This window comes from Chiloscyllium plagiosum, chromosome 19, assembly GCF_004010195.1.
Source record: "Chiloscyllium plagiosum isolate BGI_BamShark_2017 chromosome 19, ASM401019v2, whole genome shotgun sequence".
In the NCBI taxonomy this organism is placed as follows: Eukaryota; Metazoa; Chordata; class Chondrichthyes; order Orectolobiformes; family Hemiscylliidae; genus Chiloscyllium; species Chiloscyllium plagiosum.
In genome coordinates this window covers 34362895-34379522 of record NC_057728.1, presented here as the reverse complement: position 1 = coordinate 34379522, position 16628 = coordinate 34362895, and the positions used below count along the sequence as shown (strand labels likewise).

The 16628-nt window shown below is 39.3% G+C and overlaps 1 protein-coding gene across 1 annotated transcript in view; it reads left to right on the top strand.

Moving 5' to 3' along the window:
- Window positions 1-16192, top strand: part of ppp1r3ab (protein phosphatase 1, regulatory subunit 3Ab) — a 58094-nt gene extending 41902 nt beyond the window's left edge. Inside the window, exon 4 of the mRNA XM_043709539.1 lies at window positions 11826-16192. Within this exon, the coding sequence (XP_043565474.1) occupies window positions 11826-14951 (3126 nt within the window). The 3' untranslated portion in view covers window positions 14952-16192. The remainder of the gene's footprint in view (window positions 1-11825) is intronic.
- Window positions 16193-16628: the final 436 nt, after the last annotated feature.

Below are 16628 nucleotides of genomic sequence, written 5' to 3'. Positions count from 1 at the left end.
CCTGACTATCAACGGGAGTTGAACATGGAGTTTCTGGCTAAGAGGCAGAATTGCAACCGACTGTGCCACAAGTCCTCTTCGGATCTACAAGTCGTAGATACTGACAACTGTAAGGAGACCACAAATAAATTAGTATATTAATACAACTGAGTTTCTTTGACATATTTCACTGATAAAATGGACATTAACATGAATTAAATACTATAAACATTTTCGAAGAATAAACATCATTATAAAAAGGATAAGCCATGGATGTTCCTTATATTGAAGCTTGTTTATGTTTTAAAGTTTCTACCAATAATATGGTTCCATTAGTATGATACCTCCTTTTGAAGAACTAGTAAGCAAACAATTGAGCAACCCCTTTAAAAAGGTTTTATGTTCTTGCAAATAAAACCAAAAATATTAAAGGAAACATATTATATTAAAATATTGAAGCTGGGAGTGATGATGCACATCAGCTAGTGTGGTGCCCACTGGTCACATTAGGCTTCAAGTGTTGTACTGATTAATAGAAAATAGGTCTTCAGAATTCTATCCACTCCCCTTATATAATGTGATCAAACATGCAACATTTGATGTTCCTGCTCACTTCAACCTTAGTCCAACAGCATCTTAGCAACAAAAATTCTTCAAATATGGGATCACATTTTTTGTTTTCTAAAACCATATGAATAACTTTCTGTTTTGATGAAAAATTATATTCATCTGCTCAAAATACAAAATGTTTATAGATTTATTTTTTAAAGTTACTTTATTTATCAGGCATATTGGTTATCCAACGTTTTTATGTCTTTCTTTCACTTAGCTGGAATACTACAAGTATCTCATCAAAGGTATAACAATCAGAGTCTAAGGCCTGATCACTGGGGATGCTTTGGTCATCACTACTTACCAGTTAGAATAATTATCAATGATAACTACCCTCTGTTTCCTATTATCTGGATAATTAAATTCTGAATTGCCTGATTTATAACAAATCTTATAATAAAGGCAATGACCCATTTGGAGTCCAGTGGGTAATAACAGCATGTGACAAAATGCAGGAAACTGCTGTGACTAATTAAATTATGGATAAAATAAACAAGATAAAATAGAAATTAATGAGAAGAGTGTTATAACATTTTGATACAAACATTCTGAAATAAAACTTAATATTTTTAAAGAAGGAATATATTCTGCTGGTAGTGTTTTGGACTGGAACTCATTATGTGTTTTATTACCTTGAAACTTCTTGATAAGTGATGTGATAAATCGAGGATAGGAAATGTGATATTGGAAGTCAGCCCTCCACAATTTAAGATGGAGGAGCAGATAATTGTATGTTGGAGATCAGATATTTCTGGGAACTTGTCACGATATACACAAGAAGATTTAAAGTAAACTCATTGTGTTGACGGATTATTTTCAAAACTCTATGTTAATCTGCAGAACATACACCAGAGATGGATAAGTTCTATTGAGTCAGATCACTTGAGGTCTATTTATAGCATTATTTATATAACTATTTACAAGGCCACAATATCACAGACTTACACCTACTGTCTAGGTTCTATGCTTACTAATGTTGCTGGACAATGCACAGAGCCAACTGACTACACTGACTCCATTAAACAAAAAGAATGACTGAAGGTGAGACAGACATCTTAAAACTGGAGCGTTACATGTCATAACATTGTGTGGCTATCTTAAATATACAGGTCTGACGGGTCTGGATGCTACGGCATTATACAATATTTCACCTTCCTCCCTTTAAAGATTGGGAATCCTTTCTTGATACGATGTACAAAAATGTCCATATTATATAAAAGTGTCCCTACACATTCAGATCAAGCTTTAGTAGATGTATGGTATGACCAGATCAAGGCCTTCTATAGTTATCCTGATTTGATGGTGCAGTTTTGCTCCTCAGTGTGCTAGAAGAAAGTGAGGACTGCAGATGCTGGAGAGTCAGAGTTGAAAAGTGTAGAGCTGGAAAGCACAGGAGGTCAGGCAACATCTGAGGAGCAGGAGAATCGACATTTTGGGCATAAGTCCTTCATCAGAAATATGGGGTTGGAGGGGGAGAAGGGGACTGGGAGCTAAATAGGAGGTGGGGGTGGGGCTGTGGGGAAGGTAAGTGGGAAAGTGATAGGTGGATACAGGTGGGTGATGGTGATAGGTCGGAGGGGAGGGTGGAACGGATAGCTGGGAAGGAGGATGGACAGGTAGGACAGTTCAAGAGAGTGGTGCTGAGTTGGAAGATCGGATCTGGGATGAGATTAGGGGAAGGGAGATGAGGAAACTGGTGAAATCGACGTTGATCCGATGGTTGGTGGGTACCAATGCAGAAGATGAGATATTCTTCCTCCACGCATCAGATGGCTTGGGTTTGGTGGTGGAGGAGGCCCAAGACTTGAATGTCCTTGGCAGAGTGGGAGGGGGAGTTGAAGTGGTTGGCCACAGGGCAGTGAGGTTGTTTGGTGCATGTCCCAGTGATGTTCTGTGAGTTGGCATCCTGTCTCCCCAACGTAGAGAAAATGACAGAGAGCAACGGATACACTAGGTGAGGTGTTTGAATGTGAAGTAAAATCTCTGCTGGATGTGGAAGGATCCTTTGGGCCTTGGACGGAGGTGAGTGTGGGGTGTTGGTGGGGGAGGGGGGGGGGAGGTTGTTGGGTGTGGGGAGGTGTTGGTGCAGGATTTGTATCTCCTCAGTGTGCTCTCTGTCATTGTGGATAATTGTGTATCATTTAATGTGGATGTTTGGTTACTTTCCAGCATGACATCTTCTCAACCAAGTCATCATCCTATGGTAAAAACAATGACTGCAGATGCTGGAAACCAGATTCTGGATTAGTGGTGCTGGAAGAGCACAGTAGTTCTTCCAGCATCCGAGGAGCAGCAAAATCGACGTTTCGGGCAAAAGCCCTTCATCAGGAATAAAGGCAGAGAGCTTGAAGCGTGGAGAGATAAGCTAGAGGAGGGTGGGGGTGGGTAGAAAGTAGCATGGAGTACAATAGGTGAGTGGGGGAGGGGATGGAGGTGATAGGTCAGGGATGAGGGTGGAGTGGATAGGTGGAAAAGAAGATAGGCAGGTAGGACAAGTCATGGGGACAGTGTGGCTGTTCCACGCAGGCATCCCCTGTGGCTGTTCCATTCAATAACAAGTATATCATTTTGGATACTGTTTAGATTAGATTACTTACAGTGTGGAAACAGGCCCTTTACCCCAACAAGTCCACACCGACACTCTTAAGCACAACCCACCCAGACCCATACCCCTACATTTACCCTTTCACCTAACACTTTGGGCAATTTAGCATGGCCAATTCACCTAACCTGCACATCTTTGGATTGTGGGAGGAAACAGGAGCACCCGGAGGAAACCCACGCAGACACAGGGTGAATATGCAAATTCCACACAGAGAGTCGCCTGAGGTGGGAATTGAACCCGGGTCTCTGGTGCTATGAGGCAGCAGTGCTAACCACTGTGCCACCATGCCACCCACTGTTGGAGAGGACAACTTACCTGGGGTAAGCCATGGGGTATAGGTCTCAGTTACAGACTCTGTCCCTGTTGTTCAGAAGGGAAGGGGGAGATGAGCAGAGCATTAGTCATTGGGAACTCCATAGGAGGACAGATACGTAGTTCTTTGGGAAGAAGAGAGATGCATGGTTGGTGTGTTGTCTCACAGGTGGAATGTTTTGTGGTCTTGGATCGTGTTTTCAGGATCCTTGAGGGGGACAGGGAGCAGACCCAAGTCATGGTCCACGGAACGTTTCAGAGAACGTTTCAGAGAACACCTCTGGGACACCTGGACCAACCAACCCAACCACCCCGTGGCTCAACACTTCAACTCCCCGTCCCACTCCACCAAGGACATGCAGGTCCTTGGACTCCTCCATCGCCAGACCATAGCAACACGACGGTTGGAGGAAGAGCGCCTCATCTTCCGCCTAGGAACCCTCCAACCACAAGAGATGAACACAGATTTCTCCAGTTTCCTCATTTCCCCTCCCCCCACCATGTCTCAGCACCGCCTTCCTTACCTGCAATCTTCTTCCTGACCTCTCCGCCCCCACCCCACTCCCTATCACCCTCACCTTGACCTCCTTCCACCTATCGCATTTCCAACGCCCGTCCCCCAAGTCCCTCCTCCCTACCTTTTATCTTAGCCTGCTGGACACACTTTCCTCATTCCTGAAGAAGGGCTTATGCCCGAAACGTCGATTTCCTGTTCCTTGGATGCTGCCTGACCTGCTGCGCTTTTCCAGCAACACATTTTCAGCTCTGATCTCCAGCATCTGCAGTCCTCACTTTCTCCTCGAATATTTCACAGCATACTTGTGCAGCCTTCCAAGATGTGTCCACCACACTACACCTTCTACTCACTACATACAGTAAATCAGTCGTGCCGAGCAATTCATGCTGGAAACTCCATGATCGTTAAATGTAAAGCAACTTGCCAAAGGGTTAAGATAACTATGTTAATTCTACATGCTGCTCCTCTCGTCACTAGTTTATCATCTCTAGAGGCTCTCATGTTCTTCCCTCCCACCAGTCTCACCAACATGACACATTGCTGGAAAGAAAACAGAAAATGGGACAAGAATATGCATAAATCATTGGGTGTACAGACAGCTGTCCTAACTTGAATGATGACTAATCTTATGAGTTTAAGACTTCCATAAAAGCAGTTGGGTTTGTCAATAGGTATTATGAAATTTTGACCAGGTGCCTTGATATTAATAAACAGTGGTCACCTGCTGCCAAGAAATAGGTGACATATTCAATCACAGAATAATAGAGTCATACAGCATTGAAGCAGACCTTTTGGTCCAACTCGTCCATACCGACGAGGTACCCAAATGTAACTAATCCTGTATTTGGTACATATGCCTCTAAACCTTTCCTTTTCATGTACCTGTCCAAATGCCTCTTAAATGTTGTAATTGTGTTCGCCTTTATCACTTCCTCTGGCACCTCCCTCTGTGTGACAAAGTTGTCCTTTTTAAATCTTTTCCCACTCACCTTTAACTTGTGCCATCTAGTTTTAGACTCCCCTAGCCTGAGGAAAATACCTTGGCTATTCACCTTATCTACGCCCAACGTGATTTTATAAACCTCTACAAATCAATTAATTAATAAGGTCACCCTTCAGCCTCCAATGCTTCAGGCAAAAAAATCCCAGCATATTCAGCCTCTCCTTATAACTCAGACTATCCAGTCTCTGCATGTAACCAATCACTGTTACATCGAACATAGAACACAGAACATTACAGTGCATTACAGGCCCTTTGGCCCTTGATGTTGCGCCAACCTGTGGAACCAACCTGAAGCCTATCTATCCTACACTATTCCATTTTCATCCATATGTTTATCCAATGACCATTTAAATGCCCTTAAAGCTGGTGAGTCTACTACTGTTGCAGGCAGTGTATTCCACCCCCCTACTATTCTCTGAATAAAGAAACTATCTCTGATATCTGTCCTGTATCTATCACCTCTCAATTTATAGCTATGTCCCCTCATGATAGCCATCACCATCCGAGGAAAAAGCTCTCACTGTCCACCCGATCTAACCCTTTGATTAACTTTTATGTCTCAATTAAGTCACCTCACAACTTTCTTCACTGCCTGCTGTACCTTCATGATTGCTTTCATTAACTGATGTACAAGAACACCTAGATCTCATTGTACTTCCCCTTTACCTAACTTGACTCCATTTAGATAGTAAGGATAGAGCATTTTTGAGAGATTAGAAAAAGTAAAATGTCTGGAATCATTGGAGTTACAGCTGACAAATTTGGCACCTCATGGGTCCTGATAATATGTAGATCTGGGAATCTTCACAAACTTAGTGGCTAATTCACCTGCTTTCACACTGTAAATACTGAAGTGCCCAACCTGGGAATCCGTGTTAACATTCAAGATGGATAATGCTAATATATGGGATGTTCAACCTGTGTAGACAGCACTATGCTATGGCAGTTTCTTCAGGACATCTATTATCTCTGTGACAGAGACTTTCTTTCGTACTGGACCCGGCTCCCCACTGCAGCCACCAGCCCATCCATGGAGGCAGCCATGTAAACAGAAATTGCCAATTTAGTGTAAATTATCCACCATGATGAATGATGAAGGTGGGGAAGGTGGGGATGTACCACATTGGTGGTACATCCTCTTGAGAGACAAGGCTGTTATAGATTCATACAAAACAGAAACAGAATCTTCAGTCCAACCAGTTCATGTCGAGCTTAATCCCAGTCTAAACTAGTCCCACCTGCCTGCCATTGTTCATATCCCTCCAATTCTTGCCTATTCCTAACGTATTTTAAATGTTGCAATTGTGCCTACGCCCACCACTTCCTAAGGAAGTTCATTCCACACATAAATCACCCTAAATGTTGCCCCTCATAACTTTTTAAAATATCTCTCCTCTCACCTGAAAAATGTGCCCCATCATTTTGAAATCCCCCATCCTAGGACAAAACTCTTACCCTTAACCCTATCTATACCCCTCATGGTTTTATAAATTTCTATAACTCAAACATTTCATACTCAGCAACATCCTGGTAAACCTTTTCTGAACCCACGCCAGCTTAATAATATGCTTCCTATAACTGGGCAACCAGAACTAAACATAATATTCCAGAAGAGGCCTCACCAATATCCTGTACCACCTCCCAACTTCCCAACTCCTATACTCTAAGGATATCCTCTCTTACTTCCCACAATGTTCTGGGATACATTAGATCAGATCCCTGTGATTTATCCACCTTTATATTCTCCATGACCTCTAGAGCTTCCTCTTCTGTAATCCTTCCTCTGGGGACTGTTTGCTGGAGTTAGCCTGGGGACACGTATGCTCCCAAAGAGCCTGGTCATTCCTTGTCTCTGTGTGGTGGAAGATGTGGAGAAAAAGTCAGAAGATTGGACATCATAGCACCATCCATCCCCCAAACTTTAATTCAGATGTATCTCTTTCATAAGTGGCACTTATTGTTTGTGTGGAGGTTATCTTATGGGATGGCTGAACATATCTAGTTTGCTCTTCAGTACAAGCTTTGGAACCCATGTCCTCCAACAAACCCCACAGTTTAGCCTTGAAAGATCTCGAGATTCCTAATGTCAGACATCTCACCCTGAGTCAGTAATCTTTTATGCTGGTTTTGCACATTCTTTTCCTGCAGAGCAACAAATAAATTAAGAAACATTTGCATGGACCCATGAGCACTCTCCCTGAATTCATAGATACAGACAGAGATATGAATCCTCGGGGAAACAAAGACATGTCTGCACTCACAGATGACCTGCAGCATCATGCCCAATAAGGCATTGTTAAAATGAGGAGCAGCCTTCTACCTTGTCTCAGATATGTCCAGGGTTCAGTCAGCTTTGCTATGCAATATCCACAGGTAGTCTTTGGTTGTAGAGAGTAACATTTTGCCAAAGTATCTTTCAAATATGATATGAAGAAATTGAGTTTGGCAGGTCCTGGCAGGAGATATATGTATGTACAGGAAAGGCAAGTTAAGTAATGAGCTAAAAATAACAAAACTTCCATAAAAGAACCCGACCCTGTTATAAACCCAGTTGATGCTAATACTGAACAAGTCAGATCCCAGAGTCAAACCTAGAAATACTGATTTGAGTTTGTGGATTGCTGCAGAAAAAGGGCCCTAACTAATTGGGTTGTCACCTCTAAGCGGACTAGATACTTAGATTACTTACAATGTGGAAACAGGCCCTTCAGCCCAACAAGTCCCTACCGACCCGCCGAAGCACAACCCACCCAGACCCATTCCCCTACATTTACCCCTTTACCTAACACTACGGGCAATTTAGCATGGCCAATTCACCTAACCTGCATGTTTTTAGACTGTGGGAGGAAACCGGAGCACCCGGAGGAAATCCACACAGACACGTGGAGAATGTACTAACTCCACACAGTCAGTCGCCTGAGGCGGGAATTGAACCCAGGTCTCTGGCGCTGTGAGGCAGCAGTGCTAACCACTTTGCCACCGTGCCACCAAATCTGTGCTCATCTTTCCCAAATTCTACATGTGAATCCTTCCAATCAAGTTCATGATTTGCCACATTTTTGAAATGACTCTTATCCAAGTCACACCCAACATGATGACAGGACTAAATTGTTTTTTTCTCTGTCTCAATCTACACACATCTCCGTCTACCATACAATCCTCCTACAACTCCTTTCCACTGGTATCTAGCTGGCAGCTCAGGGGCTGTTCTCATTTTGTCCTAATTCTATGGATATGTTTGCAGCCAAAGAAGCCAATGAATTTAACCTTTATTCCCACCTCCTCCCCTCCTCAACTATGACAGTTATTGAACAGCTCCTTCAAAAATAAAACCTTCCATCTAAAAGAACAAAGGCAAATATATGGGAACACTACTACCTGCAAATTCCCCTTCAAGCCACTCACCATCCTGACTTAGAAATATACTGACACTCCTTCACTATCACTGGTTCAAAGTCCAGGAACTCCACCCAAGGGCACTGAGGGTCAACCTACAGCACCGTTGCTTTGTAACATTTATTTATACATTATATATAAGATAGTAGGCCCATAAAATAGACAGAACAATATTAAACCTAGACCACAGTACATTTAACGAAGTCTCACCAGCAGCAGAGGTTTGAATGAAATGATCAGTATGTGTCTTGGAACACTTTCATTGGCAAATTTTGGACATGAATGACCCAAATTTCAGTTTGCCCATTGAGTTTGCATGTTTTTTTCCAGAACTAAAACCCAATCTGTAATTTAGTCAGAGTAACCATTTCATTCATGTAAACAACAACCTGATATTGTCATAAATCGTACACTTTGTAGAACTGCCTTCTCCACCATCAATTCATAATCATTAACATTTCAAATTAGCTGTTCCAGCTTTTGGGTAATTTCTATAAGCAGTCTGGGTTTCCTTGGAGTCAAAGCTCTGACCTTGCCTACATTATCTATTATAATTATGACTTATATTCAAAGCACTACTATCATTATAATTGTACATTCTTATTGTAAAATAGTAAGCATTGTTTGTCAGATGTATGCTATTCAATGGAAGACAGAGTACAGAGTACATTAACATTGTAATTTAGCATCTTCACTATAAAGTATCTGTGAAAGTTTGATTTCAAATAAAAATGAGTGCAGTGTGTTGATTAAAGGTTTTTATTCTTAAGAGCCTGTCAAATAAATGATACATCTTAGGTGAAATGGCCTTTTAAATCCTCTTTTCATACTGAAATTATAAATAATATATTAGCTATGCAAATTTTCATCTCTTTTAAATGTTACATTCAGTTAATACTAAATAATGCAATACGTTTATGCTTTGTTTTGTTCATTTTTGAAATATTTGCTGCAAACCAATAGGTTAATTTAGGTGAACAGAAGTTTTTTTTTCTGTTTTGTGCTTTTATGAACATTCCAAATTTGAAATCTTTCAATGTCTACTAATTATCCATTTAAGTAACATGAAAGCATGCTTTAGCCTTTGTGCACAGTGGCAGAATCCTAACCTCTGAATCAGAATTGTATTGCTTCAAGTACCATTCCAGGACTTGAATGTTAATCACAGCTGACACTCTAGTGCAGCACTATGGGAATGCTTTACTGTCAGATATGCTTTTTAACAGATGAGATTTTATAAAGAAATCTCATCTTACCAGCTTTGGAAAAAAAATCTCGTCACTATTTGAAAAAATGCAGGAAGCTTTTCTCAGTTTTGTAGGTCAATATTTATCCCTGACCTGATCTCACTAGAATTGATTAGCAGGGATCATCTCATAACTGTTAATGTGTCCTTGCAGTACCTGAATTAACTGCTTACAGTTTTCCTGTATTACAACAATGGTTATTTCATAAGGGTTTAATTGTGAAGTGCATTGGATGTCTGTGATCATTAAAAGCACAATAGAAATGCAAAGTTTTCCTTTCTTCTCAAATATTGCACGAGGGAAGTGTACTTGAAAATACTAAATTGCTTCATTTAATATTCTCTACTTTTCAGTATGCATTGGATGCTATAGCTTCGACAAGTCATAAAATCAGATTTTTCAAAATATGGCAAGTAAAATGTTTTGAGTTAATGCTCAGTTGGACAGTTTGATTCAATTAAATTGAGACATAAATAATTGATCAATGAATGAATTATAGACCATTGATTCTAATCAGTTATTGAATAACCTTTTCAATCTTTCCCTTGTTGAAATATATTCTTGAAGATCAGTTTTAATCCACTCCACCAGGCAGATACATGTCAGGTGTGAAGGCAAAATGTTTACATGACCTTTTTAGACTACTTTGGCTTTTATTTTGTTGGGTTCAACAGTCAGGGAGAGGTGCTTTCTGAATTTTTCTTTATTCTCTTGTGGGATGTGGGTGCCACTGGCAGGCCAAACAAGAATCGATTAAGTCAATGATGCCGTGATATGATTTTAATTGAGATTTTGGTGGGGAAGTCAAGGGAAAGAGGTTGCTGGCTGGACTGCAAACAAAAGAAATTCTCCCGAGGTAAACTTTTATCTTGTGATGTCAGAAAGAGCAGTGGTTTTCTTCAGGGCCCACAGGAGAGCCACATCTTCCAGTCAAGACATTATTGCCACATCACCACCTCTGCCATGAGACCATACCAAACATCCTCCCACTATTTAATTGATCACTGACAAGGCTTCACTTTGTTCTGACCACCTGAACTTCCTTTCCCACCGACTGACCAGCTGCTGTTTCCTGCTCAGGTTGACTAACATCTGATCAGTGGCTTGCAAATGTGGTGGACTCATTAAGTTAGTTTTGCACTCAATTGACTCCCATCCACGGGAAACCAGCTTAGAATTAAATTCAACCTCTTGGTGTTCTGTTAACGCTAGTTAATGCTTCAAACCTTGCTCTACCTTTTGCATCATGTGTGGTACAAAGACATTTATAAAAGGAATTTATACATTATTTTGATATTTCCCAATGCACTTTTAAAAAAAAGTGTTCCTTTTAAATCCATTGACCACAGTTGTTCTTTTTTTACTGAAACAAACATCATCATCATAAATTAGATATCACAGTGAGAGAATGGTTCCTTGATGTATTTGCAGCTCTTCACAGAAGAAGCAGTCGTGATGTTTAAAGAAATCTTGGGTTGGGCATTGTTTAATAAATTATACTTGACATGGAGCACAGAGTCACTTATGCTTTTAGATTGTAATATGAGATATTGAAATATTTTGTATGTGCCTGTGGATTTAAACTTCCCAAAACTGTTTATTTTTTAACACTGTTAACCCTCCATTATAAATTGATCGAACAATTGATTTTAATGACATTTAATGACAGCATTCTATTTTCATGGCTGTGCTTGTAGGTTTTTTGGTTAGATTCCCTACTGTGTGGAAACAGGCCCTTCAGTCCAGCAAGTCCACACCGACCTTCCGAAGAGTAACCCACCCAGACCCATTCCCCTACCCTATATTTATGCCGACTAATGCATCTAACACTATGGGCAATTTAGCATGGCCAATTCACCTAACCTGCGCATTTTTGGATTGTGGGATGAAACCGGAGCACCTGTAGGAAACCCACACAGACATGGGGAGAATGTACAAACTCCACACAGAGTGGCACCCAAGGCTGGAATCGAACCCAGGTCTCTGACACTGTGAGGGCAGCAGTGCTAACCACTGAGCCACCGTGCCGCCCCATGGTGTTCATACATGTTACATATTATATGTATGGAAATTATTTGGATGAAGGCGTAACTATGTGCAGTTAGATTTGTTATTATTTATCTATTGCCTAACTGTTCAAATTTATTTTCACAGATAAATTCTCCATTCCACATTTCATTGACCAGCCCAAGAGGTCAGGAAACTGACTTAACACTTGTGGAAGGATCACACACTCATGTTTTGGAAGAACAAGAGCAGAATGCCAGTAAAGCCAGTGAGTCACCAGTTAATCAGCAGAATGATTTAGAAGTTGAACATAAGTTTGCAAGTGTAAGTAATTTCATAGCAAACGAGGAAAAACAAGAGAAAGAACTTACGTGGGTCAGAATCCAATTGGACAGTAACAAAAATACATCCAGTTGGCCAGCTCAGAGTCATGAGGAATGTTCAACACTACAAACAGAGAGTGTTAATTTTGCAGTAAGCAACGACAACAGAATGACCAAGTCTTCTATGTTGTTTTATGATGAAGCAGATTTACTACATGAAAGCTGCCTTCCTGTCTGTCAGGTAAGAGATGAACTTGTTACGTCACATGGAAGTGATACATCAGCTAAATCTGGACCAGAATTGAATAGTTTCTCAGGAAACAGAGACAGTGTCTTTGCTAATAACATGCAGGATAAAGTAATCATTCAGGGGGCTATTGACAAATGTGATAAGCTCCTTAATAATACGCAAAATCCTATACAGTTTCAACGAGAGAGCATGGGTGCTGAAAATGGAAGTGGTGAATATGATTATTTGACTGACAACACAGTAGCAATCAGTGAATCAGAGTCCACTTCTGTCTCTGCAGTATGCACCAACACTGATTTGGAATCTGAGTCAGGTAGAAAGAGTTCTACCCCTCATGGTTCAATCTTATCAAAGGAAAAAATGGTTTGCAGAGTAAAAGCAAATGACACACAAGAGCCACCCCGATATTACAGTAAAGTTGAGAAGTTGGATGATGTACAGCATGGTAATGACTTTTCTACAAAATCTAATTTAACAAACCAGGAAGCAGAAAATAGGCAAGAGCAAATTTCAATTAAACACGGTTTCAAGGTCAGTGATCTTTTAGAAGTTACAAAACATTCAAAAATTGGAAAAGAAATGGTCATCAAATATGAAGTTGCTGCAAACGAAGAAAGTTCTTGTGATGTGTGTTCAAATAACAAGACGATTGATAAAAACACTGTAGGTGTCATGGAATCCATGCAACATACAGATACACACAGTGATTCTGATCATAGAAAATATCAAAATACAGGAAAGGAGTTTGGTGCTTGTCTCCAGAGCATACCTAGTAAACAGCTAGAATTTGCACCAGTGCTAAATATTGAAACTGCAACAATACCTCCAGAAATCCCCAAGCAGCAGGGTTCTTTAGAAGAAGAAAAATACCAAGACCCTTGTGAAGTAGATGACATTCTGACACAATTTCGAGAGATTGATTCAACAAAAGAGGATATTGTAAATGAGCAAAATAAAAATAAAATTCCAGCTTCACAAATTGCAGAGCTGAGCACGAGTGCTCCCTCGTGTATGTTAGCGGATACAGTGGTTAAAGAAGCAATAGAAGCAGCTTTGTTTGAAATTAGTGGAGATGAAGGAAGAGGTACCACACTTGTATCACAAAAAGAGGAAGCTACTCAAAATGTGCCAAGTGAAGACCAATTTTCAATGTCCACTCAGGAGGGGTCCACATCTTTTCTTGAACAACCTTCAAAAATCCACAGTGCTCATGAACAAATTGCAAAAGATGTTTCGCAGCTTGGTGAACATATAACGGAAACAAATACAGTATGTGTACAAATGGGAAAGGATGCAGGTGATGCTTCTCAGAAAAATTCACAAGTAGCAGCTTCTACAATAAATCTGCTAACAAAGACATCTGCACCAATTTCAGAAGACACTAAGTCTCCAGATGCATCTTTTAATTACAGCCAATCTTTAGAAGCTACACACAAATTGACTGCAGATTTTCAAGTGGAGAGTCAAAGTGAACCCAAAATTGCAGAAGTTGGGCAAGATGTTGCTGATTCAGTGAAGGAATTTCCTAATTTTCAGGAAGAAGCAGGTGGAAGAATTTCTAGAAAAATCACTGAAACAAGTGAGAAAATTCCTGAAAATATTTTTGAATCTTCAGATCTTAAAATATCAGACAATTATGAAGTTAAACAGACACACACAGAGGTTGTAAAGGAGTTGGCCAGTAATACGACTGAGCTCCCAGAAGAAAAAGTGCATTACCACGAGAGGGAAAAGAATACAGACTTCATACAGCATTGTCATATTTCAGAATTGGGCTTTAAACAAAATTCCAGTGCACCAGATCTTAAAGGGTCTACAGAAGTGGGAAAAACAGAACATAAGGGAGAAGAAGCATTGAGCATAAACACCATTTTGCAACACTATGGTGGAACAAATGAACCTAGATCAATGGGATTTCCTCAATCACATAAGTTTACTATGTCTAAAGCTGTAAAGGAAGTTGTGCCTGTTCCTGGGCAGATTGTAGTAGAAGGAGCAGATGATGAAACTAATATCGAGAATGAGGCAGTTGATAAGCAAAAATGTGGGGCAGCCAATGAAGTTATTATGGACATTGAAAGAGAAAGAGCTGATATAGATTCTGAATCAGTAGGTGCCCATTATCTGAAAAATGTGGAAATGTGTCATGACACTCAACTGATGCAAGTAAATGAGAGCAAAAACCAAAATGCAGTAAGGCCTAAAAATATTGCAAAATTTGGCTCAAGTCCATACATTTCAAGTGATACAACAGAGAAGAAAAATGGAACTGAAATGCCACCACAGAATCCTGAGCCATCTAGCCATCACAAATACATAGGTCCAGTCATATTGATTAGCAAACCAATTGAAGGGGATGAGGAAAAGATAACAAACAGTGATATCTCCAGTAATGTCCATCCATGTTCAGAAAGGTTAGAGTTTGAGGAATGTAACGAGAAAATATTTGAGTATGAGCATGCAAGTGAAGCTTATGATGGTGATGTTAAGAGTGAGGAATTACGGCTCCAGAGTGAGCCATTTGCAGATGAAGTTAATTTGAAAAACACAGTATGGAAAGTTTGCTATTTTGTTTTATTCATTGTGTTTCTAGTTACTGTTTATCATTATGACTTTATAGGATGTTTTGCATTATACATTTTTTCATTGTATTGGTTGTATTGTGAAGGAGAAACCAATGATTCTGTCAAAAAGGAATGATATAAGTCATAGTATCTTAATGAATGATGCAAGGAAAGACAATGGTTGCATATATGAAGAACTGAAATTTGGTTTATGAATTATTAACCATTTGAGTATTGAAAGAACCATTGTTTTTCTGAATACATACATCATTTGTTTCACACATCAATAAAATGATTACCTACATGTCTACCAATACTACAAGGTAGAATTAATCACATTTTCATAATATATATTTTATAATTTATAACATTCTTGAACAGCCTTATTTTATTTGTATGATGCTAATCAATACTGGTTAAACAGTTAGTGTGACAACAATGTCAACAAAATGCCTTACTGTCAATTTTTAAGAAGTGCCTAGTTGAGAAAGCTTTACAGAAAATTGATTTTATGGCCTATTTTCTTTGTATCAAATAATGTGATTGACATTTACTTTTTAAAGAAACTTGGCTTTAAAAAATCTTTGTGAAGTTCATATGACCATTTTATCACTTACTTGAGTGCAGTTCAGATAATTTCAGACCAAATTTTTTTTGTGCTATAATAAATTTGTATAATAAACTAGTGCAACATCTACTAAATACTTCAAGTCATATAACTTTAGCCTGTTTTATACCCAATAAGTAGAAATTTAGTTTGGTCTTCTAAAGGGTAAAGCATTAAAGTTGTTACAAATGATATATAAAACACGTCTTTTATTTCTCCTGCAATATCTAGACATGGTGTCGTCTAGTTAACTCAGAACTGTCTTTTTGCATGGTGCTGCTCAAAAGGCTTTCAATTGTATGTATTCAAACAAAGTAGAAGGTATCCTCAGAAAAAGGAAGAAGTAAATCAGAAATAATAACTTTTTTTCATAATAACTATAAGGATATAAAAGATCATACTGAAGAACACCTTCAAAAATGTAACTGTTAAATGTAAAAATTGGGACAATATGATATCACTTGCTAAGTTTTATGATTTTCATTTATTTAGCCTCCTCACAGAATTTGAAACTTTCCTCATCCAGGAGAAGTTAATCACCAACTGTCTCTGTCTCTAAGATTTTTGTGCTTTTAATTGCTGTTTTTGTTATTTTCTTCACTTTGTTGTATACTAGTTCTTTGGAGAAACACCTTTATTTTTAATTTCCTTGTTCGCGGATTGTCTATGCTGTGTTGCACCCTCCAGAGAAGGTTTGTTATTTAGTATTTTTCTTCACTGCATCTGATGTATAATTTTGTTAATAAATATAGTTTCTTGCTGCACCTTCAGCTATTATGTCTTCAGGCTTTATACCTTGTTCTGTAAAATCTTGCCTCTCAACTTCCCTACCATTTCTCTCCTTGCATTCTGAAATGCTCCTAATGTTTTCCCCATTTTTTCTCTCTTTTTTAAATATTTGTGAATGATATGGAGCATGGTGTCAGGTATCATTATTTTTGCCAATTACATATAAATTCACATAGGCAGACAGAGCAGGCAATGAATAAAAAATTTCGAGATTTCCTTTTATTTGTTGCATCATTGGAAATGTGATAAATTGATTATGCTTTTTAGGAAGGGCACCTGTCATCTGCCTTATGCAGCAATACACAGCAAATTGACTGATGTTGCTAATGTCATCAGTTTCTACCTGAAATGCTCTAAAGGCTTTTAAAAAAGCAGCACCACAGTGACCTGTATAACAATATGAATGCCCTGATGCCG